Raw genomic sequence first — 27,804 nt, 5'->3', positions numbered from 1 at the left:
AAAAAAAAAAAAAAAAAAAAAAAAGAAAGAAAAGAAAATGTGCTTGCTTTTCCCAGCCCCTCCATAAAAAACAGACAAAACAACAAGACATTGGCAAATGTTATTATTTTTATTTACTTACTTGTTTGTGGTGCTGAGGATCAAACCCAGGGCCTTCCATGTATTATGAGCAAGAAGTCTGTCTGTAAGCCACATCTCTGGCATCGGCTTCTTTTCTTCCCTTGTGTGTGCTTACTGTATCTGACAGAGTCCTGTATCTGTACGATTACCATCCCCCATTTAGTTTACCATTGGTTTACTGTGTCCCATCTTGAAAATCAGAGAAATTACAATTTGATTTGAGGTTGGTTTAAAAATGTTGATGGTACTGAGACAGCTGGGGTATCCATTTCTGGCTTTCCCACAAGGTCTCTACCACACACTTTCCTTTCTTTTTCTTAATAAGTCAGGGCTCCATGTATCCCAGGCTGGCTTGAACTCACTATGTAACTGAAGATGGCCTGGAACTTCTGCTCTTTCTGCTGGGCTTACAGGCATGTGCCATCATGACCAGTGTGTGCAGTGCTGGGAATTAAAGCCAGGGCCCAGGCATTCAAGGCAAGCACTCCACTAACTGGCCACATGCAGGCCCTTTCCCACACTCTTTTTTTATTTTATAATTAATTTAATTTTACATATCAGCCACGGATTCCCCTGTCCTCCCTCCCCCCACCCTCAGCCTTCTCCCCCAATCCTCCCCCCATTCCCACCTCCTCCAAGGCAAGGTCCTGGTAGATTCAGTTGAGGCAGGTCCAGTCCCCTCCTCCCTACACCAAGGCTGAGCAAAGTGTCCCAGCATAGGCACTAGGTTCCAAAAAGCCAGCTCATGCACTAAGGACAGGTCCTGGTCCCATTGCCTGGGGGCCTCCTAAATAGTTCAAGCTAATCAACAGTCTCACTTATCCAGAGGGCCTGATCCAGTTCCATGGGGGCTCCTCAGCTATTGGTTCATAGTTCATGTATTTCCACTAGTTTGGCTATTTGTCCCTGCGCTTTTTCCAATCATGGGCTCAATATCTCTTACTCATACAATCCCTCCTCTCTCTTGCCGATTGGACTCTTGGAGCTCCACCTGGGGCTTGGCCGTGGATCTCTGCATTAGCTTCCATCACTCACTGGATGAGAGTTCTATCATGACAGTTAGGGTGTTCGGCCACCAGATCATCAGAGTAGGTCAGCTTGGGCTTTCTCTCGACCACTGTCAGTAGTCTATTGTGGAGGTATCTTTGTGGATTTCTGTCTCCCACACTCTTAATATGATTTTCTTGATAACAACATTGTTTTTCAATCACAGATAATTCAATGGCCTGTGAATATGACATCAACGACCCCAAACAAAAGACATTCACTGTGAAAAATCTTCAGCCAGAAACCCTCTATGAGTTTTTTGTCACTCCATACACCAGTGCTGGACAAGGCCCCAATGGAACATTCACGAAGGTCACGACTCTGGATGAACACTGTGAGTTTCTCCAAATCAAATGTTTTCCTCAAGATCAAGTTCCTACACCTTGTCTAGATTAGCAAGTTTCAATAATTTCTTCTCCCCATCCCTTCCTCTCTCCTCCACACATAAATGTTACCCAGAATCCTGTTCCAAACTCCAGGTAAAAGCAACAGTAACCTGACCAATTAAGATCTAGAACCTTCTTCTCATCTTTCTAACTGACCCTGGATGTCTGTCTCTGGAAGTCAGTCTTGAGGTGACTTGAAAACCACAGCATATTTTAGAGTTGACATCAGAAGAGCTGGAGCTTCTCTCTCCAGCATGGGTAGTCGTGGGCTGCCTTCTGCCTCAGCCTTCCTTCTGCCTGGTTTTCCTGGCTTGGCTGGTGGCTTTCTGCTCTGCCAGGGTCTAAGGCTAGTCTGAGCCTGGCAATGTTCAGTAGATCAGGCTGGTATGTCACCAGCTCTGTGGTTGTGGATTCTGTTGGGGAAGGGGACAGGTGAAGAGATATGTCTCTCTAAAATGCATTTGGCTTGAGACAGAAAGGAGGAAAAGAGGAAGGGATATAGTAGGCACTGTGTTTCCATCGTATACACTCTGGCGGCCACTGACAGAAATGTGGGGGAAAATGTAATCTGATAGAGGGTGAAGTAGAGAATGTTTTAGGATTACTCTCCTTAGAAAAGCCTGCACCAACATTCTTGAGTGTCTCTTACTTTCTTCCCACACTTTTCTTTCTTAATTCCAATGCTTACAATCTGTAATAACCTGAAAAGCTTCAATTCTGCTTCAACTGGCTCCTTCTGACATTCTTTCCTGATGTGAAATCAAGACCCAGTTTTGAGCAGTCTCTAAAAGATGATGGGAAGTCTTTCTGCAGGCACCCTCTTGCTGCACTAGGATTTTGAGCATTTGATGAGTGTGTGTGTGTGTGTGTGTGTGTGTGTGTGTGTGTGTGTGTGTGAGCGCGCACGCGCTGGAGGTGAGGGTGTGGTTTCCATTAAATAATTCACAGAAAGGCAAGGCTGAAGAGACCTTGGAGACACTCATCTTTGAGAAAGGAATAGGCTCAAGCTGGAAATTCCCAGCATCCTCCATGCAGCATCCATTCACTGAGGCTCTGAGCTGTTGGGATGGGACAGTCACGCTAGTTAGGATGGTAGTCCTGGAGTGCCCTAATTGATGTCACAGACACACACTGCTGCAGCAGTGATAACTGCCTGAGAGACTAACACATGATCTGATGTCTCCAAGCCTATGTCCAGAATTCAAATCAGATTAAGACTTGAGTCGACAGTTCACAGTACTGGAGTACAGTTTTCACTTTGAAGTAATTTTGCTGGCCTGCGAGGAGATTTTTTTGAGATGGGGGTGTCATAACTCAGGCTACAGTGCTAAGGATGAACTTGAACATATGATCCTGCTTCCACTTCCCCAGGGCTGGAATTGTAGACACGCATCACCATGACTAACTCTTAGAGTGAGCTTTAAATTTGTTTCTATATTATCTTCTTCCAAATTTTGAATTTATTTGGTTTGTGCACATACATGTACCCAAAACAATAACTTTATACTTTCAAGATTTTATTAATCTTTGGTGGTAAACCTTATGACTTGAGCTATTGATTGTTATTAATAAGAAAGTATTTCAACTATTTACAACCTTCCTGACAGACACTTTGTACATTTTAAAATAGAATGTTGTGTGACTCTGTCAACTACACTTCAGTCCTTGTTAAATGGGAATGAGAAATGCTTGCATTTTCTAGAAGGAGACTGGTGTGATAAAACAATAAAAATGAACAAAAATACCCCCAAGAAACACAATGCTGAAATTCCAAGTTGTGTAAAAATTTTGCCCATTTTGTGGTACCTTTTTAACAGCAGGTCCCTTTCATTGTGAGCTGGTACTTTTTCTTTGAACAACAACTAGCTTGCTAAATAAAGATGATGAGGCAGAGAGGTCAAGAGTCTGTTTCGAGACTTCACGGGTGCGCATCTCTGCTATCACTTCTGCCTCTGCTCCTGGACATTGGAACATGTTTCCACCAGCTTTCACAAGCACACTGGGTTCAGATGTTTCCCTACCAAATGATGGTTCAACGTAAGACTCCTTTGGATTGATAAGATGTAAAAGCCGGACAAGCTCAGAAGATGTTTCTTGCATTTTGATCTTTTTCCAGGCTGGTGAAATGCACAGCTCCAACGGCCAGGCCCATGCAGAGGGTGGTCCATGGCACCCGCGGTAGCGGCTCTGAAACCTGGCTGTTAGGAGGCCGAGTGCATGGGATGCATCTTCTGTAGTTCTTAGAACTTATGGTCTGTTTGTCAGGATGTAGAACTATGAGTAACTTTTTAGCACTCAGTATAGACATGTTATGTTTTGAAGGTTTGTTTTCAAAACCAACCTGAAAGTAGTTGAACTCAAACAAATGGAGAAAAAAATCAAATTCTCTCTCCTCCCCCCTCTCTTTTGTTTTTCAAGACAGGGTTTCTCTGTGTAGACCTGGCTGTCTGTAGGTAGGGAAAAAGTTTGATACAAGCAATTTAGGAAAACTAGTAGCATCAGTGTCTTCTAAATAAAGTGTATGCTCCTTTAGAATATATATATATACACACACACATACACATACATACATACACACACACACACACACACACACACATATATATATATATATATATATATATATATTCCTTGATATACAGGTTAAAGATATGTCTGTATATACAACCACCACCACCCCCAAAACCCCTACAGACAAGCATTAGAATGCCCACATTCATGAGTCTCACACACTGGAAAGGATAAATAACTGCTATAGTCACACAATGGAGTATCATAGCATAATGAAAACAAAATCTCTACAGTTATAAAAACAATACAGGTGAAACTTGCACGTGAATAAAGACAGGAGTGAGTTCTGCTGTGCGGTTCTACTACACAGTGCAGAGAGAGAATGCCACCACACTCTGAAAAGACCAGCCTATGGATCCTTAGAGATAAAGAGTGGTTGAGTTCCCTGGGTGATGCTCCTATTAATCTGTAGACTGATTTGATGGATATGTCTAGGTAGTGAAAACTCATTGGGCTGTATGCTAATCTCTGTCTTCTCTCTGTCTCTCTCTGTCTCTGTCTCTGTCTCTCTCTCTCTCTCACACACACACACAGAGGTTGAATATGATAAATCTGAAATAATAAATTCCAAATCAAAACATTTTGAGGGCTGCCATGCCATGAGAGGAAAATTCAACTTCTGACCACATGTAATGGGACACCCTTAATGTACTGCATAAATTACCTTCAGGCTATACAATGCAGAAGAATCTTGTATAAATTTTGTAATTAGACTCTCTTCATACATCTCACTATGAATATGCAAATATTCCCCAGTTCAAAGCAATCTGAAATACTAAAAACCCCTGGCTCCAAGCATTTCTGATAGTGGAACTTGTCTTCTATTTATTCTTCAATAAAGAAATATGTAAATTCATACTTTTACCAAATTTTAAAATTGAGTTTAACATTCAAAGGGTTGGTCTTGAGAGCAGGTATCTTCACCACACTAGTGTGGGTCTCTACCGAGGGCAGGCTCCCTTCCAAAACTCAAGCACGACCCAACACCCAGTGTCTCCAAACCAACACCCAATGTCCCCAAACCAACATCCAATGTCCCCAAACCCAGCTGTTTTTCCCTAGTCCAGGAAGTCCTGGGTAAGGAGAGAGAAGGGTTCAGGTAGAATAGGACCATGTGTCCATGTACGTTGTCCTCAGAGCCTTCCAAGTCATTTGTTTAGGAGTTTGTTTATACATAGCTGAGTGACTGATTAGTTGAATTACAAGTAACCAAAACAAGCAAAGTGTTTTAAAACATAGTAGTGTTTGATACATTTGAGAAATGAAGCAGAAGTATTAAAGGAGGTTAAGATGGACATGGATACTCTAATGTAAGACTAACTAGAAGTCTTGTCTCCATGTCCAGTCTGCAGCCCACAAGTCACGTGTGTAGTTGGTTGTTTTTTACTCTTTGGGGGGCCCACCACCCAGCTCCCAAATAAACACACTGAGACTTATTCTTACTTATGAATGCCTGGCCTTAGCTTGGACTGTTTCTAGCCAGCTTTGCTAACTTAACTTATCCCGTCTACCTTTTGCCTCTGGGCTTTTACATTTCATTATTCTATATCTCTTTCTTTTCTTCTTATTCTGTGGCTGGCTGTTGCTGGGTGGCTGACCCCTGGTGTTCTCTCTTTCTCCTTTTTTCATTTCTCCCTTTCTCTTCTCTTTAGAGCCTAGATTTCTCCTATTTATTCTCTCTGCCTGCCAGCCCCACCTATCCCTCCCTTGCCTTACTATTGGCTATTTAGCTCTTTATTAGACCATCAAGAGTTTTAGGCAGGCACAGTAACACAGCTTCACAAAGTTAAACAAATGCAACACAAAATAATGCAACACATCTTTGCATCATGAAACTAATATTCTACAGCATAAACAAATATAACACATCTTAAGTATTCCACAACACACATGTACCCCAGGACAGTTCTGAATAAGGCCCAATTTACTTAAAATATTATGACATTTTAATGTGATATATATATATTTTTTGGTAACTCCAAAAAAAAAAAAAAAAAAAAATTCCTGAGTGTGAACTTTGTAGGTGACAATGTTGTCACAACATCAAGGAACTCCTGAACCTAGCCAGTTTTTAATGTATAAGAAACCTTGGAACCTCAGTGGCAAACAAGTATTTGTCCTCTAATTAGGGGTCCCACGTCAGCATGACTTGACTGACTGGGCCACCCTGACCTCCAGGCTTGAGTCCGATGCAGGTGGATTTCATATAAAGTCACTTGCACTCTTATTAAAGGGCAGCAGTATATTGGCCATATTCTTTTCATGGTGGATGAAAGAGGATGAATGTGTAGCATAAGGAAGCCCCTACCTAAGACCACAGCCATGATCCACTGATCATCATACTGGCCAAACTCAGGCATGTGGTCAAGCTCCCAGGCAGGCAGCAGGAAGGTACTCGCACCTACCACAGAGCTAGGGTGGGGAGTGAGGAACTGGGCAATTATGCTCTATTCTACCAGACTTAATGAGCTGGGACTATGGAATGTTGGCTCACAGAAAAAGGCTCCCTGCATTGCTTAGTGTCCCATATGGCCCAGGCTGGCCTTGAATTTGCTATGTGGTGGAAGATGAATGATCTTGAACTCCTGGTGTTTGTTAGGGGGGTTAAAGGCATGTACCACCATAACCAGCTTAGTTGGTCTTTTCTCTTCTGAGTCAGGCAGAAGCCAGAATGAACTTTCCCTGTAAGTTTCACCCAGTTAAGTTCCTATAAACCTAATAAATAAGACCTATTTATTTGTGAGAAGCGATTTTTCAGAATTAAACTCATTTAAAAACTCATACTGAGTCTTGCATAAATACATAGGTTTGAAGAGCTGCAAGCATGGAAAATTCTTCACCACCATAGCTTTTTATCCTTTCAAGGAGGCCAATGCATATGTGAAAACTATTCCTTTCCGTTTTCTTCTTCAGCCCACATGCTGCTGCAGATCTTATTACCCATGACTTTCTGTGTCTTGCTCATCATCATTGCGTGCTATTGGAAAAGCCAGTGGTAAGTGCAGAGGAAGCCTTTATCCAAGAGTTAGAAACAAACTGTGGGACAGAAATGACATGGTATAATACGGGGAAAGAATGCTGAAAAGGCAAAGGTTAAAGAAATGTAGGTGAGCATGTCATTCAGTTGACAATTCTGCCTTCTGGGTCAATAGATGGGGAAAAATCTCAAAAGTTGCTCCGTAGCCGCAGCTACTATTTATGCTACTTTATGCTTGGTAGCGTTCCACATGCTTTATATAGAATGAGCCATGGAGTACCTGCAATAATACTGTTAAGTACTGTAGTTATCTTTAGGGATCCCATGATACGGTCAGTAAAGCAAGGAAGAATTAAGTCGTTTGGTTCACAGAGGATACTTCAGAGTTCTCACTCCTAAGCATTCTATTGAATTGTGCATTCAGTCTGAATTTTACTGTCCTTCCAGGGTGAAGGAGAAGTGCTACCCTGACATTCCAAATCCATACAAGAGCAGTATCCTGTCACTGATAAAATCCAAGGTAAATGTGGGGATATGGTATGTGTAACATGTGAAGGACTGATGGAGCAGGGCATTGTGGTACATGCCTGCAATCCCTACCTTTGAGAGATAAAAGGTAAGGGGATCTTTACTGAGTTTGAGGCTAGTCTGGTCTATAAAGTTAGTCCTTCCGTGCTACATAGTGTGACTCTATCTCAAAAAACCCAAAGTGTGTGTGTGTGTGTGTGTGTGTGTGTGTGTGTGTGTGTGTGTGTGTGTGTGTGTGTGTGTGTGTATGTGAGAGAGACAGAGACAGAGACACAGAGACACAGAGACAGAGACAGAGACAGAAATTTTGGTTCAAGTTCATTGATCAAGTTTTCTTAGACCTCTTCAGGAAAAGAATAAGTTAGAGGCACAAACACAGACATGAGACAGGCAATTGGATGAACTCGGGTGCAGCTCGGTGGCAGAGTGCTTGCTTGCCTAGCATGAGTAAGGCCCAGTTTCGATCCCAGCATAGACCAAACAAACAAATGTGATTGCATCTTGCTCATGATGGGCTACTAGAAAAGTCAGTGGTGAGACAGGAAGGCTTTCTCCAGTGGTGAGTCACACAAGAACTCCTAAGATAAAAATGCTCTGTTGTGTCCTGGTGAATCATCTGGCTTTTGTCACAACCTTCAAGTTAACACTTAGCCAGGAAGGAAGGGGGAGCTCTCAGTGCATACTACATACACAATACACTTGGATACTCCTACATATGCATTTATATTATGTATGTTTTGATTCCTTTGCAGAAGAATACCCACTTAATAATGAATGTCAAAGACTGCATTCCAGATGTCCTTGAAGTTATAAACAAGGTAGAAGGCCCCAAGACACAGTGCATAGGCTCTGGGAAACCACACGCTGAAGATGTATCCATTAAGCCTCCCTCCGTGCCAACAGAAAGCGGTTCCTCTGGCCCTGTGCCCTGCATCTTCTTTGAGAATTTTACTTACGATCAGTCAGCTTTTGACTCTGGCTCCCACGGGCTCATTCCAGGACCCCTAAAAGACACACCACATCAACTTGGACTATTGACCCCACCTGACAAGTTACTAAATGCTTTAGGAAAAGACTACATGAAGTCCCTGGCAGAAAGCCCAACTGAAGAAACTAGCTTGATTTATGTGTCTCAGCTGGCTTCACCCATGTGTGGAGACAAGGACAGTCTTGCCACAAATCCACCCATGCCAGTGCACTGTTCAGAGTATAAAATGCAGATGGCAGTTCCGGGGAGCCTTGCCTCACCTGCTTTGAGTGAGAATAATAGCCTGACCTCAATGATCCTTTTAGGTCAAGGTGAACAATAACGTTAACTAGCAGCAAGCCAGTTCATACACTACACGCACTTTTGGGGATATGGCTGGTACCATGCCCTGGCCCTTGATTCCAGGAGCATCCACTATCTGCATCACTGATTTATAAAAGATCATTACAGGCTGACAGACTAAAGACCAGAGCTATGCAACTTGGCATTTGCCCTGAAGGCTTCCTTAGAAATGGTGCATGCTGACCTTGTTATTATTTGTTCCAGGCTCACCCTTATCACAGTACCCCTGACCTTGACATAGGATACTCATCAGCAATTTCACAGACCCTATCTACTCAGGACTGCACAAAGTGGCTGTGGTCCTAGGATTTCGGTTTGCAGTGAAAAAATATCTTCATGTAAACTTGACCTAATCTTTAATATGTTAAGGGTAAAGCCATTGGATCAAATGTTTTGATTAACACCACAAGAGATGTATTATTCCTATTGTATAGACTTATCACATTTAATTGAAAGGTTACAAACTAGATTTTGGTCTTACCTTGAAATGGTAATTTGTAGTTACTGATAAAGTAAAAAGCAAACAAACAAACACAACTTCTCTTGGTGTCTACACTGAACCAACCCAACAGGTAAGATGCAGGACTAGTCTTCACACTGCCATCTAGCTTACTATAGTAAAACAGGATTGCAAAGAGCTCCAGACGTGGTATTCAGGTGACAGTAGCCTGTTAAGCAGACTCCAGTCTTCCTCCTTGATTTTTGACTACCTCAGAATAGAAAACAGGACATTTCATTGAGTGGTTCCTTTTGCATTTAATGCCCCCACCCCAAGCTTTATCTAAATAGCCCATTCTCACATACAGTCTGGTTCAAGAGAATTCTCTCTCATTCACATTCCTATCATGCTAAAGTAATAAAGCCTCAGGACTGGGTACAATTTAGCTCTTTCAAATGTTCCATGGAGTTAGAAGTTAGTTTGGCGTTGGCCCCAAAGTATGTCTTTTAAGATAACATCAAGACCCAACCACCTCCAGGAAAAAATATTCAGACAAAATGTCTATACCAAACTCATAGATTACTTGTTATCCCTTAAATACAGTATTAACAATTTCCATAGCACAGGTATTAGGACACGGCACACAATACCCACTACACATACTATTATTTTCATGCACTCCCATGGAGCTCGGTAGCAGCATAGCTCCTGTAAACAATCTCTGGAAGATGCTATATGGTAGCCAGACAAACATAGGTGTTCAATTCATCACTTTCTTCCCCTTGATGTTTGCCACATTGTAAAATAAGATAGGGAGGAGGGTTCCTTTGTCTTGTCTGCTGTGAGTGTGGTGGGAATGACAACTTTGTGTACATGCATGGCTGTTACCAATACTATAGCAACAGCCATATGGCATGTGGCCTTAGAACATAGTAACACCAATCACAAATGTTCTGTTAAAGGTCTCCAGTCTTTTCTTTACATATAACCAAGCCTCTTGATAGAGAAAATGGTTCTGCCCTAACCTAGTACCAGGCACTATTGTGAAGAGTCTACTTGGAGACAACTTTGGTCAGTATTGCCAATAACGTTATGTTTTTCTGTCAATGTATTTCTTACTGGAAACTTGTATCCAGAAATGTTAATGACATTGATCTGCAAATGTTTTCTTTCATTTCAGGTTTGTTTAAAAGATAATCCACAAAACATAAATCCAAAAAACAATTATTTTTGCTGTTTCAATAAAGCCCAATTTGAAACATTTCACAATCACATTTTAATTCCCTCAACAGAATGAAAACTTAAGTTATTGAGTGCAGCCAATAAATCACCTCACAATTTTAACAGAAATGTAAACTTCTAGGCACCCCTTCAAGCTAAAAAGGGTCTCTTCAGCACTAACTTGGAATCCACACATCTCATCAGTTCCTGGACAGAGTCACATGCTTGAAGGTGCCTTCTTTGCCTCTCGTGGTCCCCTTCCTCTGCTCCTGTAACAGTCCTAACTCCAACACTAAACTCCAACAGCAGCACTAAACCTCCATGTTGACGGAAAGGTGATATTTTGCCGAGTCTGGCTTATTTCATGTACTATGATCTCTAGTCCCATTCACTTTCCTGCAAATGTCTTATACTCTTTAGAGCTGAATAAATTCCACTGTGATCAAGTCCCATTTTCTTTATCCATCTATTGATGGCTCTCAGCTAGTTCCCTAGCTTAGCTATTGTGAACAGAGCAGCAATGAACATGGATGTGCAAATACTGTGCTATGCTGATTTAAGAGTCCTTAAGGTGCACATGTAAAGTGGTAAAGCTGGGTCATATGGCAGGTCTATTTTTAATTTAAGGAACCACCACACTAATATTCATAGTGGCTGTACTGATTTACATTTTCACTAATAGTACAAAAGATTTTGTATCCTGTTCCTCTTCCCCCTCATCCTCATCAACGTGTTTTTCTTTCTCGATAGCAGGAATCTGCCTGGCCTGGCTGGCATCTTAAAGCTTTTGAATTCGCCTTGCTCTGGTGGCTAAGGTTACTATACACGTTTTCAGGTGTTTTTTTCCTCCTCTAAAAATGTCTGTCTACTCAGATCATCAGCCCAGGTATTGACTAGATGATTTAATTTTTGAAGTCTCTTATATACTCCAGATATTAACCTCCAAAGACTCCAGGAGAAAATTCTTAGATCTGATACACACACTCAGCAAGTTGCAGGAATCAAAATCAACATCTAAAAATCCAGCAGCTTTTCTATATTCCAATAATGAACTAGTAGAGTAAGAAATCAGAAAAAAAAAAAAACACCTTTCTTAACTTTTAAAAATTCTCAAAATAAACATAGCCAAGGGAGTGAAAAATCTCTAAAATACATAGCTGAAGATATAGAAAAGAAAAAGACCTGTCATTATCCTGGATTAGTAGAATGCTGTAAAAATGGCCGTTAGTAAATGTAATTGTACATTCAGTGGAATTCTCATGAAAATAAAAACTATATTCTTCACAGAACCAGAATAAAATAATACTAAAATTCATATGGAAGTAAAAAAGATTGAATACCCAAAGCAAGTCTTAACTGGAACTATCACAATACCTGACCATAAACTATTATATACTCCAAGTCAAATAAACAAAAACCATATGATGTGAGCACAAAGAGACACAGACTATTGAGATTCCGCAGAGGACTCGGAATCAAACCCACACAGCTACAGCCACACAATATTTGACAAAGGCATAAAAAATATACATGAAAAGACAGGCTCCTTGGTAAACAGTGCTGGGAAAACTGGAGTTTCCCATCCTTAAGATTCAAATTACATCTCATTTCTTTCACTTTGTTACAAGAATCAAAGGGTCAAAGACTCTGGTGAAAGACCCAAAACTCCGGAACTGCTAATAGACATTAACAAAACACTTCAAGATAGAGGCATCGGCAAGCACTTTCTGAAAAGGACTTGACAGCAGAGGAGATGATTCCAAGAACTGATAGATGGAATTACATGAGTTAAATGCTCCGGCACAGCAAACAATCAGCCAAGAGACAGGATTCCTGGAGCTCACCGGCCATAGCCTAATATGATCTAAGTTCACCCTAGAGACCTCATCTCAAAAAAAAAAAAAAAAAAAAAAGGTGAAATGATTTAGATATTTGACCTAGGCCTCCACATGTACAAAGATGTCAGTGTGAGTGTGTGTGTGTGTTTCTCATGGTTAATCTCATTTGCAAAGTGTGTTTATAAGAGCACCAAGTTGAATTAGACTTAAGGTCACATCTACAAGCTGTTAAGCTTGCTTTGTCTCAAGCTTCTAAAACCCTAAAAGATAAAAATGGAGGTGAAAAGTCTTCAGAATTAGCAAACAAGACCATGAGTTATCTCCAACATGGAGGACTAAGTGTGAAGTTGGCCTAGAGCTCCAAATAAGCACTAAGAAAACCACATGTGTGCTGGGAATTGAACCCACGTTCTCTGAAAAGAGCCAGTGCTCTTAATCACTGAGCTCTCTCTTCAGCTATTTGAATATTTCTCTATGAAAAATTTAAAAAATAGACTATCATTTTCTTATTCAACTATGACAAATGAAGCATGCTTTTCATTTTACACTTCTGATAAAAACACAGTATAGGGTGAGAACAATGATACACACAAACAGGTGTCCACAGGCCAAATACCTGAACCAAGTTCGCTTAAGGTGTCGGGATATATTTTAACAACTTCAATGGACCTTAGCTTTCACACTGAATTTCTCAGCTGGCTCTTTTCCTGTGGTGCGTTATTCTGCCACAAGGTAGAACGAGGCTGGCCTCTCTGCTCAGGCCACAGTGTGTGAACGACTGAGCAACACTCCACTTACAGGTCATTTTCTTACTACCTCAGAAAGTCCAGAGCTGTTTCAGCTAAAGACATTTCTAATGTAAGTATGTTAAATTCTGAAGAATGCCAAGGAAGTACAATTACTTTAAAATTGCGGGCAGCCCCTTTTCACGGTACAAGACCATCCCCATCTGTAGGATGGGAAAGCCACGTTTAATAGAAATCACACTTGTCAACATCAGTATCATGTGATTCAAGTCAAGGCCCAGTGACACCCATTTTCAAGTAAAGCAACATCGCCACAATTTTAAGAATTTTAAGTACATTTTATTAACAATGAATCCCTTTGATATTATGTTTCAGGAGGCTTTAATGCCCTTAACATAAACTGTACACATTATACAAAAACAATAAAACCACAACAACAACAAAAAAATCAAGGTGAGCAAAACCATTTGGGGACAAATCTTATTTAAATTATACACAACTCAATGAAATATTCTTAAGGAAAATATATAAATACTTTTTCTTTCTATGTTACAGTTATACAATATAAATCAGATTTCAATGTCTGTTCAGTGACCTACAAACACCAGAACCTCCAAAAATGTAGCAGCGTATTACTAAATAAAAAAAGGTCATGTGGTCAGAGAGCATTGAGTCTGAGATTCTCTTCACGATCCCTTACCACTTTTCAAAGCTAACTGAATTTCCATCATTTGTTTCACAATGCATTGTTAGGGTTTCTTACAGGCCAGTAATGGAAGAGTTTTCAACAATCATACATAAAAAATTTTCACTACTCCCTCTCTGCCCCAAGACTTAGCATTCTGTGCTAGACCAACTTCGTTAAATGGGAAAGTTGTAAGGTATGTTTCCTTTTTGGCATCAATTTTCATGTTAAGTATCTTATTGAGACAGAATGTGCAATCCACGCATCATCTGTGGCAGTCATCCACCTAACTATAAAAATACTCCAAAGGGGAGGAATCCCACATTCTGTGAGTCATACAAATGTGCTAGAAATGAAATCCCCCTGGGGACCTGTAATTAAAAGAAAAAGGCTCCTGGCAAGCCTCGCGCAGACTTCTGTGTCCTTCGTAAGCACTGCCCTCAAGTTCACTGGCACGCTTGGATGTGGGACTCGGTATAATGACGCTCTTGAAGTTAAGATGGGAGCAACAGACTCTGTCAATATGGAGAAAATGGAGCCCTTTGCCAGCCCACACTTAGGAAAATCTGAAATGTTCATTGCACGCAGCTTTTCTTAGAAGTCTTTCAAACATTTCTACTTTCTTTCACAGACTGTGAATCTGAGACAAAATGGAAATAAAAGTCTAAAGGAGGGACAAAAAAAACCTCACTTCCAGAATACATTTCCAAAGTGGTCACAAATTCTTCTCACACAAAATTAGCACCTCACTCTCACCACACGAGAATAATCGCAATTATAATTTGAATTGACAGACAATTTTGTTTCTTATTGCTTAATGATCTGTGCTTTGATATGGGGCATAAAAGGCATCCTCTGAAAGGAATGAAATAAAAATGTTATAAATAGCAGTAGACAAGTTTAAATAAACAGTGACATCCCACTTTGAACACTTGGCCATGGTGACATGGAATCCAGCGTTAACCATCTCAAGCTCTGGACAAGAGTGGAATGTTGCTGAAGCCACTGCTCCCAGTGACTTGGGTATGTCACCACAGCCACAATGCACGCACTCTCTAACAGCCTTGTAAAACCACTGTCTTACAGGATGTCTACTCGTTTCTCTGTATTAGAAACACTTAAGTTAGGGAGAACACTTTCTCCTCCAATACACCCTAAGCACAAACAGAAAAGAAAAGGCTAAGAAATTTTAGAGCCTATTTCCTTATAAATACTAAATTTCTCATTTGTCAGTATTTATTTAGTATGTGAAGCTGAAATCTGTTCTTGAAAAAAATTCAATTAGAAATGACAATTTACAATTAGAAATTCACAGTTTACAACCAGCTTAACTATTCAAACTCTTCCAAATTATTAAATAATTACCAATAGTACAAATTTATATGACTAAGATTAATTCTAAGCTCTTGAAAAACTACAGTATTGACATTATTTTGGTAATATTTATTATTTAGACAATTTTCTCAATGATTTCTATTACCATTGACATCATCCTAACCTTTTCTGTATAATTTAATAGTCTTAAACACCTACACTAATCACTTGGCACTGCATGTAGTTGTCATCATGGAAGTCTACTTTTATACAAGTAAGTACTTAAAGGAAATGCATTACACCTCTTGGTGAAACCATGGTTAAACCAAACAGCACTATAAATTTAAGCACTGACAATTTCTTCCAATATACTGAAAATCACAAAGCTCTGATATCTTCCCAAAGTAAGTGCTATAGGCAGATATAATCACACACACACACACACACACACACACACACACACACACACCCCTTTCAAAGTAACAGTCAAAGTCAAAACAAAACACCTGCTTAGGACACTAGGCACAGCCTTCATTTCAGGATGGCTGACTTAGGTGTGCAAGGACGGGGATAGTTTTGTGTGATGAAAAATAAACAAAATAGTTATTGTTAATTTTTGAGGGATGAAACCACAGATTTTATACTCTATGTTAACTGAGGTAGTGTTTAAAATGAGTGTCTAAAATGTTAATCCCATTATGAGTAAGATTACATTATGTCCTTTGGAATTGTAACCACTATTTGGTCTAGTCTCTCTGACATTTGGTTCTCTGGAAAGGCAGTTTTATTATCCAAGACCAAAGACCAAGGTGACAGGCAATGCTCTTAGAAAGTACTGTTGACATTTAGATAAACACTTGGGTTCAATGATAAAGTATTTTCTGAGCAAATGAGAAGAACTGTGTTGTCATGTGAGCAGCAGCTTCGAGCCCTTGTCTGCTTGATCATCACGGAAGTTGCTACACAGTGCATGTAAGAACAACTTGCTGAAGTGCAGTCAAAGAGGGTTAGGAAGGAGATGAAATGCTTCATCCGAGTGGGAACTTTCAGTGCCAGCAAAAAAAAAAAAAAAAAAGAATTCTCTGTGAGTTATGTTTCCTAGTTCACAGGGTACTTTACAGAGACCTCACAAACAAGCCTGGTATGAAAAGGGTGTACAACACGGGAAAATTCGGACTGATGTCTATGATGTGTTAAAGCTAATGTGTAACTGTAAAAATGGGCTACACAAAGCAATTACAAAAGGGTCCTAGTCAGTCCAGCTGGATGTTTTTGTTCTAGATAGAGGATTTCAAAAAAGATAACCCTTTCACTTACAAGCATCTAGTAATGATGTTCATGCTACTGTATGTACAAATTTGCATATATGTTTAATTTCTGTAAAGATTTTCAAATATCTTTATACATACACAAATTAGACAGACAGACAAAACCTTGCCTTCATCAACTTCACAAACGTGATAAAAGCAATGACTGTACTCTTCAACTCACCTATAACTGTAATTATTCTGTGCAAAACAAGAACACTAACAAAAATTACATTATCGCTGCTTTAACATTTAGTAATTAAGGCTTTTCACCACAATTTTGAATCTTAATAAGACTCAATGACTTTTTAAAAGCAAATATGGCTTTTCTTTTTTACATGGAATGTGTAAATTTCATGCAAACTTGTCTTTTCTAAAAGAGGTCAGAAGTATCATCTAATGCTTTCCTTTGCTTTGGGTCCAAACTACTGACACTTGCTCAATCAGTCTCAGGTGGTGGTGAAAGGAGCTGATGAGGAGGAGTCCTCTGGGCATACTATGCACTCTGGCCAGGGGAAGTATTTCCACAGAACTACTTATTTTCATCAACTGTAGTGAAAAACCTTAACTGGTACAAACAACTTTCAACAACAAACAGCAACAAACCTGAAGAGAAGGAGACAAAGAAACATCTTTATGCAGTCTAGCAACATAAAATAACCTTTCAGTTCCAACTGGGGAGGCTCTTCTTTTGCTCTGAGGTCAGAACCCTCTGAAGTAGTGTTACAACAGTAAGGAAATGTGGAAGGGCCAACGAAGCCCTCTGATCCCAGCAGTTACAGCACAGCCTAGAGATAACAGGACGCAGCCTCAGAGACAGTGACTCCTGGTTTCCATGAATTAGTTAACAAACAAGGCATCTTTTAGATTTACCCTTAATTAAGAAGCATTCCGAAATAACTGTGTGACGGGTGCTTCTTCATGTCCTGTTTTTGTTCCACTACCATTATGCTTTTCAAATAAAAAAATAGAAAACCTATGTAGGTATTCAGTGCTTGGCTCTTGCATATGACGGTAACTGAATTAAAATTGTGGTAATGAATCCCCAACAGGGAAGAGGAGGAAGCTGGCTTGGTTAGGACGTCAGCAGCTGAAGCTCTTCTGGACCAGTGATTGCTGGGACAGCGTCAGAAGATACTCCTGTCTCGCCGACAGCCAGGCAGTATTTTGTGAGGCCTTTAGGAAATCCACAAGGATGGATAAATATAGAGGATCTAGCTATAAACATCATAAATATGAGGTCAGGATTCGTCAGACTCGTCAACTACAGGTTGTTTTGGTGAAATTGCCAACACAGCCTCTGCTTCTTCATGCATCTAGGAAAGTGGTAAATTGTTAATTTTTTTTTTTAAAATAAAAATGGCATATAATGTAGATATACTTTCTTTTAACTTACTTCAAGTACAGAATAATTCTAGGAGACAAACTCCAGAAATATAGTCTTACTTACTTGTAAAAATTGTACATCCTGAAATAACTCTTGTATGAACCTCCGGCATGGAAGTCTAAATGTGCAGTGTGACAACAAATGAGAAACTTCAGAATAAAGGCAGATGTCATCAAATGTTTGAGGATACTTCTCTTTAATTCTAAAATGAAAAGACAGACTATGTTGTGATAAAAATTAGAACCATAATTTATTCATTTGACCCTCCAAAATGACATTTTCTGCTAAATTTTTCTCCAGATATTGATTAGATGGAATGTTAGGAGTGGTGGCTTAATAATATAAAACAGTCTCTTCCTTTTTGCTACAGGGTTTCATGTAGCGCAGGCCAGCCTAGACCATGATTCCATGTCCCTAGCGTTCTAGACCCTTCTGCCTCGACCTCCTGAGTGCTGGGATTTCAGGCCTAGGCCTGCATACCTGGCTTACTGTAAAGTACTTCTATTTCATACTTCTTTTGAGAATAACTACTTTAAAAAGTGCAAATAAAGATGATTTTCTCATTTTTTCATTTAGCAGGCTGCTCTGACTTAGAAAAACAGTAAAAATCAGGAAATCCCATCAGTTTATAACTTAAGTTTGCTTCTTACACGTTTGGTCTCAGGTCTTCCTCATTTTCTTGAAAAATGATTGAGAAATCTAAAAAGCTTGTTTTTGTATTTGAGTTATAGCCACCAACAATTACACCAGAAACTGGAATTTGGGAATTAAAAAAAAAAAATGTTTTATAGGCTAACATAAAATAAGTTATTTAATTAAAAACAACCCCAAAGTTTGCCAAGGCTAAAAAAGGGGGGCAAGAGTGGCCCTGCTTTAGATACAGTTTTTCATTTTTGCAATATACTTTGAGAGTCTGGGTGGATTCTCACTCACCTTGCCTTCAATCTGCTCTACAGACTGAGGTAGCACAGCAAAGCATCTAAGCCCCGCTCTGTAGATGGGAACACAGTCTGAGAGTGCTACTGTGCAACTCTGAGCAGTACAAGTATCTTTCTGCACCTCACACAGTACAACAAGCTGCCAACCTTCAGGCAGGTAGGTACTCACGTCAAAAGCCCTGTTTCATGACACTTCGTAGAAACTGAACTACTCAAATTAACGACTAATCTTAGCACTTCTTTACGAAGCAGGATACGGCACATTGGTGTATCATCTGGAATGGTTTTCACACCTGAAATGAAGATGTCAGTGTGAGATCACTTATCGTATCACAACATAGAACAATAACAACTCATGGTACTTGTTTTCAAACTATATGAGCAACTAAAATTGGTATCAACTGCATACAATCTGCCAATCATCTAGAAGCAAAGCTCTAATAGAAGTAGACCACTGAGAGAACCTGTGAATGGCTGACAGTGACCTGTCATAGCTCTGAGGACAACTCTAAATTACAGTACATATGCTAACAAGCAAAATCAACTGAATACAGTTTTATTAAGGATGAAGAAACGGAACCTGAAGATTCACCCAAAAGCAGCTCTGTGCTTTTGGTGCTGCTGGCTGAGCCTTCTTGAGATACACCATCGCTGCACCCAGAAATCCCCGAGAACTTTGAAGGAACCACTTCTAAAGGATTGTGGATCGTCTGCTCACACCAATCAGAATATGGAATATCTTGAAGGTCTGAAGGAAGAAGCATTTGATTAGCGCTCCATTCCTGTGCTAGGAATACACACTCTAAGAGAACTTCCCTGTTCTAAACAATTTCTTTTCATGAAGATTTTCAAAGTAAATCCTGACTGTTTAGATGAGTATTCAAACAAGGGAACCTGCTATGTTCTAGAGAGTTGATTTTCCTAGTACCAATGTGTGAATATGTCATTAAATTTCAAACAAATATGTATAAAAGAACACACCTTATCTTCTCTTCTCCCATCCTTTCTACCTCTATCTGAATGCCTTACCCAACAGTAAATCCAATTAAAAGCATAAGGTTATTTCAGACTTCTTCCTATTTTAATTTTTCCTTCTTGTTCTTCTCTCCATGCATTGCTAAGAGTCCCATGGTGGGATTTTGAAGTCAACCTACCATCTAAGCTAAAATACTTCTTTGGTTTAAAAATGCCCTGGAAATGGACCAGCTATATGGTTCAATGGGTTAAAAAGGTGCTTGCTGAGCCAGGCGTTGGTGGCGCACGGCTTTAATCCCAGCACTCAGGAGGCAGAGGCACGTGGATCTCTGTGAGTTCGAGGCCAGCTTGGTCTCCAAAGTGAGTTCCAGGAAAGATGCAAAGCTATATAGAGAAACCCTGTCTGGAAAAACTTATAAAAAAAAAAAAAAAAAAAAAAAGGTGCTTGCTGATGGTCTTACGTTCAACCCCGGGACCCACAGGGTGGAAGGAGAAAACTGACTCCAATCAATTGTCCTCTGATCTTCAAGTGGGTCCTGTGGTACATACACACAGGCACACATGTGCACACACAGTACACAAACTCATGAACAAATGAAAACAAGGTAATACATTTTTAAAGATCCTAGGTCTTAAAATCAACGATGAAAACACATGGGAAAAGCTGTCGGTCATCCTTTTAGGAAGGAGCGCTGGACATCCTAGAAAATCACGTAAGCTTAGCACTATATAAGACAGTGGAAGTTAGCTAAGCACTCTTCCCCTGGAAAAAGGGTAACTCAGAAGATAAACACTCAGCTACAAAGTAAGACTTCTAAAGCTGGCCTGCTTCCCTTTCTTCAGATACCAACATAGAAAAAAAGAGGTTCAACCTCATCCAACCTTGGTTCCCACAAAATAACCTTTGCAATACATTTTACTCCACTTCCAAGCATGTCTCAGATCACTACTTCCATGCTTGCTTTGCTAGACAGTTTTATGTCAACTTGATAAAAAAACTAAGTCATCTGAGAGAACTTCAATTTAAAAAAAAAAAAAAAATGCCTCCATAAGATTGGGCTTAGGCCAGAACACCAATAGTACAGAAACTAAGATCTCATGAAACTGAAAGGCTTCTTCTGTAAGGCAAAGGACACTGGCCACAGGTCAAAATGGCAGCCTACAGAATGGGGAAAGATTTTCACCAATCCCACATCTGATGGAGGGCTGATATCCAAAATATATAAAGAACTCAAGAAACCAGATATTAACAAACCAGATAATCCAATTTAAAAATGAGGTACAGATCTAAACAAAGAATTCTGAACAGAGGAATCTTAAATGGCTGAGAAACAGTTAAAGGATTGTTCAATCCCTTAGCCATCAGGGAAATGCAAATCAAAATGACTCTGAAATTCCATCTTATGCCTGTCAGAATGGCTAAGACCAAAAACATAAGTGACAGCTCATGCTGGCAAGGACGCAGAGCAAGGGGAACATTCTTCTACTGTTGGTGGGAGTGCAAATTTGTACAGCCACTATGGAGATCAATATGGAGATTCCTCAGGAAATTGTGAATTGATCTACCTCAAGACTAGATATACCACTCCTGAGCATATGCTCTTGCTCAACTATGTTCATTTCATAGTGGCTTTATTTGTAACGGACAGAAACTGGAAACCACCTAGATATCCCTCAACCAAAAAATGGATAAAGAAAATGTGGTACATTTACACAATGTTTAAAAAAAAAAAAATCATGAAATTTGCAGGAAATCATCCCGAGTGAAGTAAACTGAACCAAGAAAGGCAAACATGGTATGTATGCATTTATAAGTGGCTATTAGCTGTAAAGGATTATCATCCACAGACCCAGAGAGGAATGCCCAAGTGGGGGGATACATGACTCTCCCTGGGAAGGGCAAACAGAATAATTTCATGGGTAGACTGGGGGCAGGTGGGGATGGGAGCAGGATGGATTATGTGAGGGATGGGTGGGTGGACGAGAGAGTACTGGGAGTGACAACTGGAATTGGGGGACATTTCAGTGGTGAGGTAGAAACCTAGTGTAATGGAAACTCCCAGGAACCCACAAGAGTGACCCTAGCAAAGACTCCTAGTAATGGGGGGTAGGTAACATGAACCGGCCATCTCCTATAACCAAGCAAGACTTCCAGTAGAGGGATTGGGATACCAACCTAGCCACAAAACCTTCTACATACAAATCTGTCCAGCCTGCAAGATGTGCTGGGGTAAAGGTGGCACAGAACTTGTGGGAGTGGCCATCCAATGACTGGTCCAAATAGAGACCTATACCACGGGAGGGAGCCCATGCCAGACACTGCTTGGAGGGCCAGGACTCAGATTCTGGATAGTCCAGAGACCAAGGAGAGATCCAAATATGATTGGGAGGGGGGGAAAAGTCAATGAAATGATTCTTGGTGATACTCTGTTATAGTCAAGACCAGAGCCTAGCCTAATCACCATCAGAGAAGCTTCATCCAGCAACTGATGGGAGCACATGCAGAGACCCACAGGCAAACATTAGGTGGAGCCAGGGAATGCTGCAGAAGAGAGCAAAGAAGGATTGTAGGAGCCAGAGGGGTTAAGGACACCACAAGAACAGCACAGAATCAACAAACCAGGGCTCATGGAGGCTCAAAGAGACTGAACCGACAACCAGGGAGCCTGTGTGGATCTAACCTATGTCTGCATATATGATGTGGTTGTGTAGCTTGGTGTACCTGTGGGACTCCTAACAGTGGGAGCAGGAGCTGGTTCTGACTCTGTTGTTTGCTCTTGGGACCTTTTTTCCTCTACTAGGTTACCTTGTCCAGACTTAATAGGAGAGGAGATGCCTAGTTTTAGTATAACTTGACATGCCATGTTCAGTTGATATCCCTGGGAGGCCTGCTCTTTTCTGAAGAGAAGGAGAAGTGGATGTAGGAGTGTGTGTGAGTGTGTGTGAGTGTGTGTGAGTGAGTGAGTGTGTGAGTGTGTGTGTGTGTGTGTGTGTGTAACTGGGAAGAGAGGCAGGAGGGGAAGCTCAGTCGTGATGCAATATATAAGAGAATAAACTGAAAGAAAGAGGGGAAGAGGGGGAGGAGAGAAGGAGGTGGGAAAGAGAGCATGCAAGCTTTTACAGGAAAAAATAAAAGACTGGGCTTAGGCAAGCCTTTGAGTGACTTAATGAGTGACTGATGGGGAAGAGCCCAGTCAACTGTGGGTGGCCACCCCTGGGCTGGTGGTCCTGGGTTCTCTAAGAGAACAGGCTGAGCAAGCCATGAGGAGCACGCCCATGAGCAGCATTCTGCCTGTCCTCTGCATCAGCTCTTTCTCCAGGGTCTCCCTTGTTTTGAGTTCCTATTCTGACATCCTTTGATGATGAACAATGATGTGGAAGTGTAAGACGAATCAACCCTTTCCTCCCCAAGTCGCTTTTGGTCATGGTGTTTCATCACAGCAATGATAATCCTAAGACATTTGCTAAGGATGTAAAAGTAAAACATTCTACTTGAATTTTAAAATGATTAAAAAAATAAACTTTTAAGGAAAATATTTTGGAATCAAAGATGTAATTTAAAACAATGTTTCATGTTGTTTTCCTCAGTCCCAAAGAAAAAAAGCATATACATATTTTATACTCACTTGATGAGCTACTTAGGGAGTAATGGGAAGTACTACATATAAAGAACAGTAGGAAAGCAACACTTCCTCCAGCTGACAGCCCAGCCTGATCAACTGGTGACAACTCCATACCCTAGCTTGTTGGAACTGTACCCTATTTTTAAAGAGGTCAGGGATTTGGATGTCACTTGTAAATGTGCAGAATCATGGAGATAATGTTTTAAACAAGATCATGACTGCTGCTAACTGGAGACTTCAGACAAAACATGGACAACCAGCAAGACAGAGAACTACACATTGTTGGAATTGAGGAAAGGAACATGGAGATGCTCGACTTTTCTTACAGATGGAAGCTGTGTGTGAGGACTACAGTTAGATCACCATCACCAACTATCAGAACTAAACAAGTTTTATGTAAGTTACTGTTCATGGAATAGTTATTGATTCCTAGGTCTGGCTAAAAAAAATACTATAATGTATTATTCTCACTCAGAGGCTTAAACTAGAACCCAAACTAAAGTATTACAGGTAAGTATTTAGTACAGATATTTAGCCCAAGATTAAATAGCCTGTTTCTTTTTTTGAGAATATAATTTTATCACTTTCCACTTTCTTCCTTCCAAATCCTTCCATTTACCCCTCCCCACTCTGCCTGAAATTCACAGCCTCTTTTTCATTATTATATGCACACGTGCACACACACACACACCCCTAACTGCTCAGTCCATATAATGCTAATTGTATGTACATATTTCAGGGCTGACCATTTGTTATTAGATAACAACCAATCAGTGTGCTCTTCCTGGGGAAGACTCTTTCTCCTGCTCTCAGCATTCCTTGGCTGCCTGTAGTTCTTTGTGTAGGGTTGAGGCCTCATGGCTTTCCCTGTTCAAGAAGGACAACAGGCCGGTTTTTGTACCAGTCTCCCCGGTACTTGAGAGCCAGGCCTCTGCTATTTATACTTGTGCTCTTATTGGCTGCATGTCCTGAACTTCCTGGCATTCCCTCAGCCGCTGTACCTTTGGGAAGAAGGCCAAGTGGACAGAGCTCTGCTTCGTGCTTCCTCAACACCCTCCTTCATACAGCACTGGTCTTCTAACATTGTAAGTGTTTAATTCTGAGATGCAAATAACTTAACCACCACCCGGGCTCGTGGCTGCTCTGTACTGCAGCTGCAGTCTTAGGTACTCCTCCAGTCTGAGTTTAACAACTGGTCCTCCTTTACCGCTACTTCGTTAGTTTAGTTTGGTTTTTCAAACACACACACACACACACACACACACACACACACACACACACACACACCCCACATTCTCTGCCCATTCATCTATCAATTAGGTATTTGTTTACACTTGGCAGGTACTGTGAAGAGTGAGCAGCACAGTTCACGAAGGATGCTGTGTCTTTGACATACTGCTTTCCCTTCCTTCCTCTTAAGTGACGGGACTGCTGGGTTGTACGGCTTGTTTCGTTTTGTTTTTCTGAGACTCTCCCTTACTGCTTTCTTTAGTAGCTGTAGTAATTCACATTCCAACCAACAGTGTGCAAGGATTTCCTCTTCTTCCTGTCTTTGCCAGCATGTGTTACCATTTGGCATTTTGACAAGTATTCTAGTTATTGTAAGCTGATAGCTCATGGTAGTTTTTACTTACATTTGACTACTTTTATGTCCTGAGAAATGTTTTTAAGTCTACTGCACATTTTAATCCTGTATCTTGTATATTAATTTTTCTTTTCCAGACATGGTTTCTCTGTATATCCCTAGCTGTCTTAGAACTCACTCTGTAGACCAAGCTGCCTCTGCCTCCCAAATGCTGGGATTAAAGGCGTGTGCCATTCCACTCAGCCTGTATATTAATTTCTTATCAGATATGTAGTCTGCAAGTATTTGCTCAATTTCTATGTTCTTTCATTTCTTTTTCTCTGTAAAAATGTTTTATTATAGTTTTGGACATCCTAACTTTTCTTTCCTATAGAGTTTTTTTTCTTTTTTTCTTTTGAGCATGTGGTGGGTAGCAGGTAGGATTTCAAGAAACCCTCACCCATCTGACAATTCCAACGCAGTTCCTCAGCACTTTCAGTTTCAGGCTCACATTTACAGCCCATGTTGAGTTGACTTTTGTTCAGAATGAGAGACATCTAATCCCATTTATTTCCAGGCGGCTATCCAGTTTTCCCTTTATCAAAAACATTGTCCTCTCTCCAGCAGGCATTCTTAGCACCTCTGTGGAAGATTAGTTAGCTGGATGTGCACAGATGGGTTCTAGCTCCTCCACAGTTTTTGTGTCTGTGTTTAATGCTGACCCATGCTGCTAGGATCAGTTCAGCTCTGTAAGGACTGATGTCAGGTGTGTAATTCTGGCTGTACTGGCTCTGTTCTTTTCGCTTAGGACAGTTTTTGTGGCTGGTCCGTCTGTGTTTTTTATAACTACAGAGTTCTATACTAAGTGCTTCACACACACATTGAGTGAGTAAATGAAAAGAACTTGAAGGCACTAAATCATCAACAATATTGCCAACTGATCTAAGATGCCTTCTTTTCTATGATGTATAATATATCTAACTCACTCTCAAAAAACAATCAAATAAACACAAGATTGTTAAAAAAAAAAATCTGAGCATATGGAGGCCTGGGTTCAGAGTGTGAAAACATAGTTTAGGAACCTGTCAAGTTCAGGCCCATATTGGGACATGGAACCACTGAGAATGTGGATCAGTTTCTAAACACAATCTCAACCTATTGGCAAGCAAACTCCTGACTAAGTGTCTCTCCAGCACCATCAGCTGGTATAGTCCACAGTTGGGAAGTTTATGAAATCCTAGGAGAACTTCAGAAGAGTTATCAGAGAACTCTAGTCTTCACAAAGACCTCTGGGGGAAGCTGATTGATATTTACCAAGAAAAGGTATATATATGAACACTTTTAAAACACTGAAACTGTTAATATATATACTTGTGTGATTCATATTAAGAAACTGACCACTTGTGCCTACTTTATTTATTCCCTCTAATAAATGTGTACCAACTACAAGAAATGAGAATGATGAAAACCCCAGAGCACAAAGAATCTCATGTGCTGGGCTACAGAGCCAATAAGAATTCAGAACAGATTAATCTTAAGTAATATACTACAAGATAAAGTGGGGAGGATAAAATTAGAGGCTGAAATACTAACGGCGCAATAGGAAGCTGCTAAAGGGCTAGCTGACGTCTGAGGCAGGGAGACGGAGTAAGAAGGCCTCATGAGAGGGCTGCTCAACAGCTTGTAACTGGAGCAGATTCATCTCCAAGGACACCATCACTTACCTGAGTGACTACATATCGAACTGAGCTGGTTACTGGGTTGGAAGCCCAGAATTTCAATGCAGACACAGTAAAGGCAATTGTCATCCGTGTGCTCCTGCAGTCCAGTGTCTTCTGTGCTCTCTAAAAACAGAGAGGCGTCCGAATGGACGGAGTTCATTATTTCCGTGAGACTCATCTGCTGCCGTAACAAGTGAAAAGAATTTCTTACAAGACCACCAGTTCCAGATGGAAGACCTGCGTGTTTAAGTAAATAAAAATACAATCCGAAAAAGACACTATTAGTATCTTTTTCATGATGTCTTAAAATAATACTTTTTAAGGTGAAAATTTAGGACTCTTTATGACCCAACATTTAATTTTAATTTGGAAAGAAAGAGAATAATTTGTTTTAAAAAACAGCACATATACCTTTATTATTTCAGTAAGTTTTTGTTTTGTTTTGTTTTGTTTTTTCAGTTTTTTGAGACAGGGTTTCTCTGTGTAGCTTTGGAGTCTGTCCTGGATCTCAACTCTGTAGACCAGGCTGGCCTCGAACTCACAGAGATCCACCTGGCTCTGCCTCCCAAGTGCTAGGATTAAAGGCGTGCACTACCACTGCCTGGTTGTTGTTGTTTTTAAATAGAAACAAAAAACTGGTTATATTAACGTATCATTTCAATTAGTCCTAATAATTGCCTAGACAAAATCAGTAATTCTAAGGGGTATATGTTAAAACAAGAGTATAGAACCATTCAATCTATGGTTCATATGCATACAATCACTAAATTTAACAGTTCATGGCATGGAGTAACACATATAAATAAGCAAATCCCCACTGTAAACAGCTATCCCTCTGACCACGAAACTGGCTTTAACATTCCTCTTGCACTTGAAGAAAAGAAAAACCTATTCTGGGCTTTATCAACACGAGAGGCTGGAGCCCTCACTGGAAAAACTGTGCTTTAATTTTTCATTGACTGAGATATTTGTTTTAATGTTTAAGCTAACCCCAGCATTTAGTGTGCCTAACTTTGACTGTTCCCTCACGGAAAAAGAACTTCATTTTTAAGGTAAGGAGTTGCAGAAGAACAAGAATACACAATAC

At 40.3% G+C, this 27,804-nt stretch overlaps 2 protein-coding genes across 5 annotated transcripts in view; one reads left to right on the top strand and one right to left on the bottom strand.

Moving 5' to 3' along the window:
• Osmr (oncostatin M receptor) overlaps positions 1 to 11,631 on the top strand; it is a 63,550-nt gene extending 51,919 nt beyond the window's left edge. The window contains exons 15-18 of the mRNA XM_036206704.1: positions 1,334 to 1,501; positions 7,038 to 7,119; positions 7,549 to 7,621; positions 8,382 to 11,631. Of these exons, the coding sequence (XP_036062597.1) occupies positions 1,334 to 1,501; positions 7,038 to 7,119; positions 7,549 to 7,621; positions 8,382 to 8,939 (881 nt within the window). The 3' untranslated portion in view covers positions 8,940 to 11,631. The remainder of the gene's footprint in view (positions 1 to 1,333; positions 1,502 to 7,037; positions 7,120 to 7,548; positions 7,622 to 8,381) is intronic.
• Positions 11,632 to 16,553: 4,922 nt separating this feature from the next.
• The window catches only part of Rictor (RPTOR independent companion of MTOR complex 2), a 102,897-nt gene continuing 91,646 nt past the window's right edge, over positions 16,554 to 27,804 (bottom strand). For 2 of the 4 annotated variants that reach the window (XM_036206858.1, XM_036206859.1), the window contains 5 exons: positions 26,721 to 26,954; positions 19,415 to 19,582; positions 19,004 to 19,127; positions 17,960 to 18,098; positions 16,554 to 17,825 (listed from right to left, as the gene is read on the bottom strand). In XM_036206858.1, coding sequence (XP_036062751.1) covers positions 17,751 to 17,825; positions 17,960 to 18,098; positions 19,004 to 19,127; positions 19,415 to 19,582; positions 26,721 to 26,954 — 740 coding nt within the window. In that variant the 3' untranslated portion in view covers positions 16,554 to 17,750. The remainder of the gene's footprint in view (positions 17,826 to 17,959; positions 18,099 to 19,003; positions 19,128 to 19,414; positions 19,583 to 26,720; positions 26,955 to 27,804) is intronic. The other 2 variants (XM_036206860.1, XM_036206861.1) reach the window with 1 other exon arrangement.

This window comes from Onychomys torridus, chromosome 15 (assembly GCF_903995425.1).
Source record: "Onychomys torridus chromosome 15, mOncTor1.1, whole genome shotgun sequence".
Lineage (NCBI taxonomy): Eukaryota > Metazoa > Chordata > Mammalia > Rodentia > Cricetidae > Onychomys > Onychomys torridus.
This window is presented reverse-complemented; position numbering and strand designations above follow the sequence as displayed.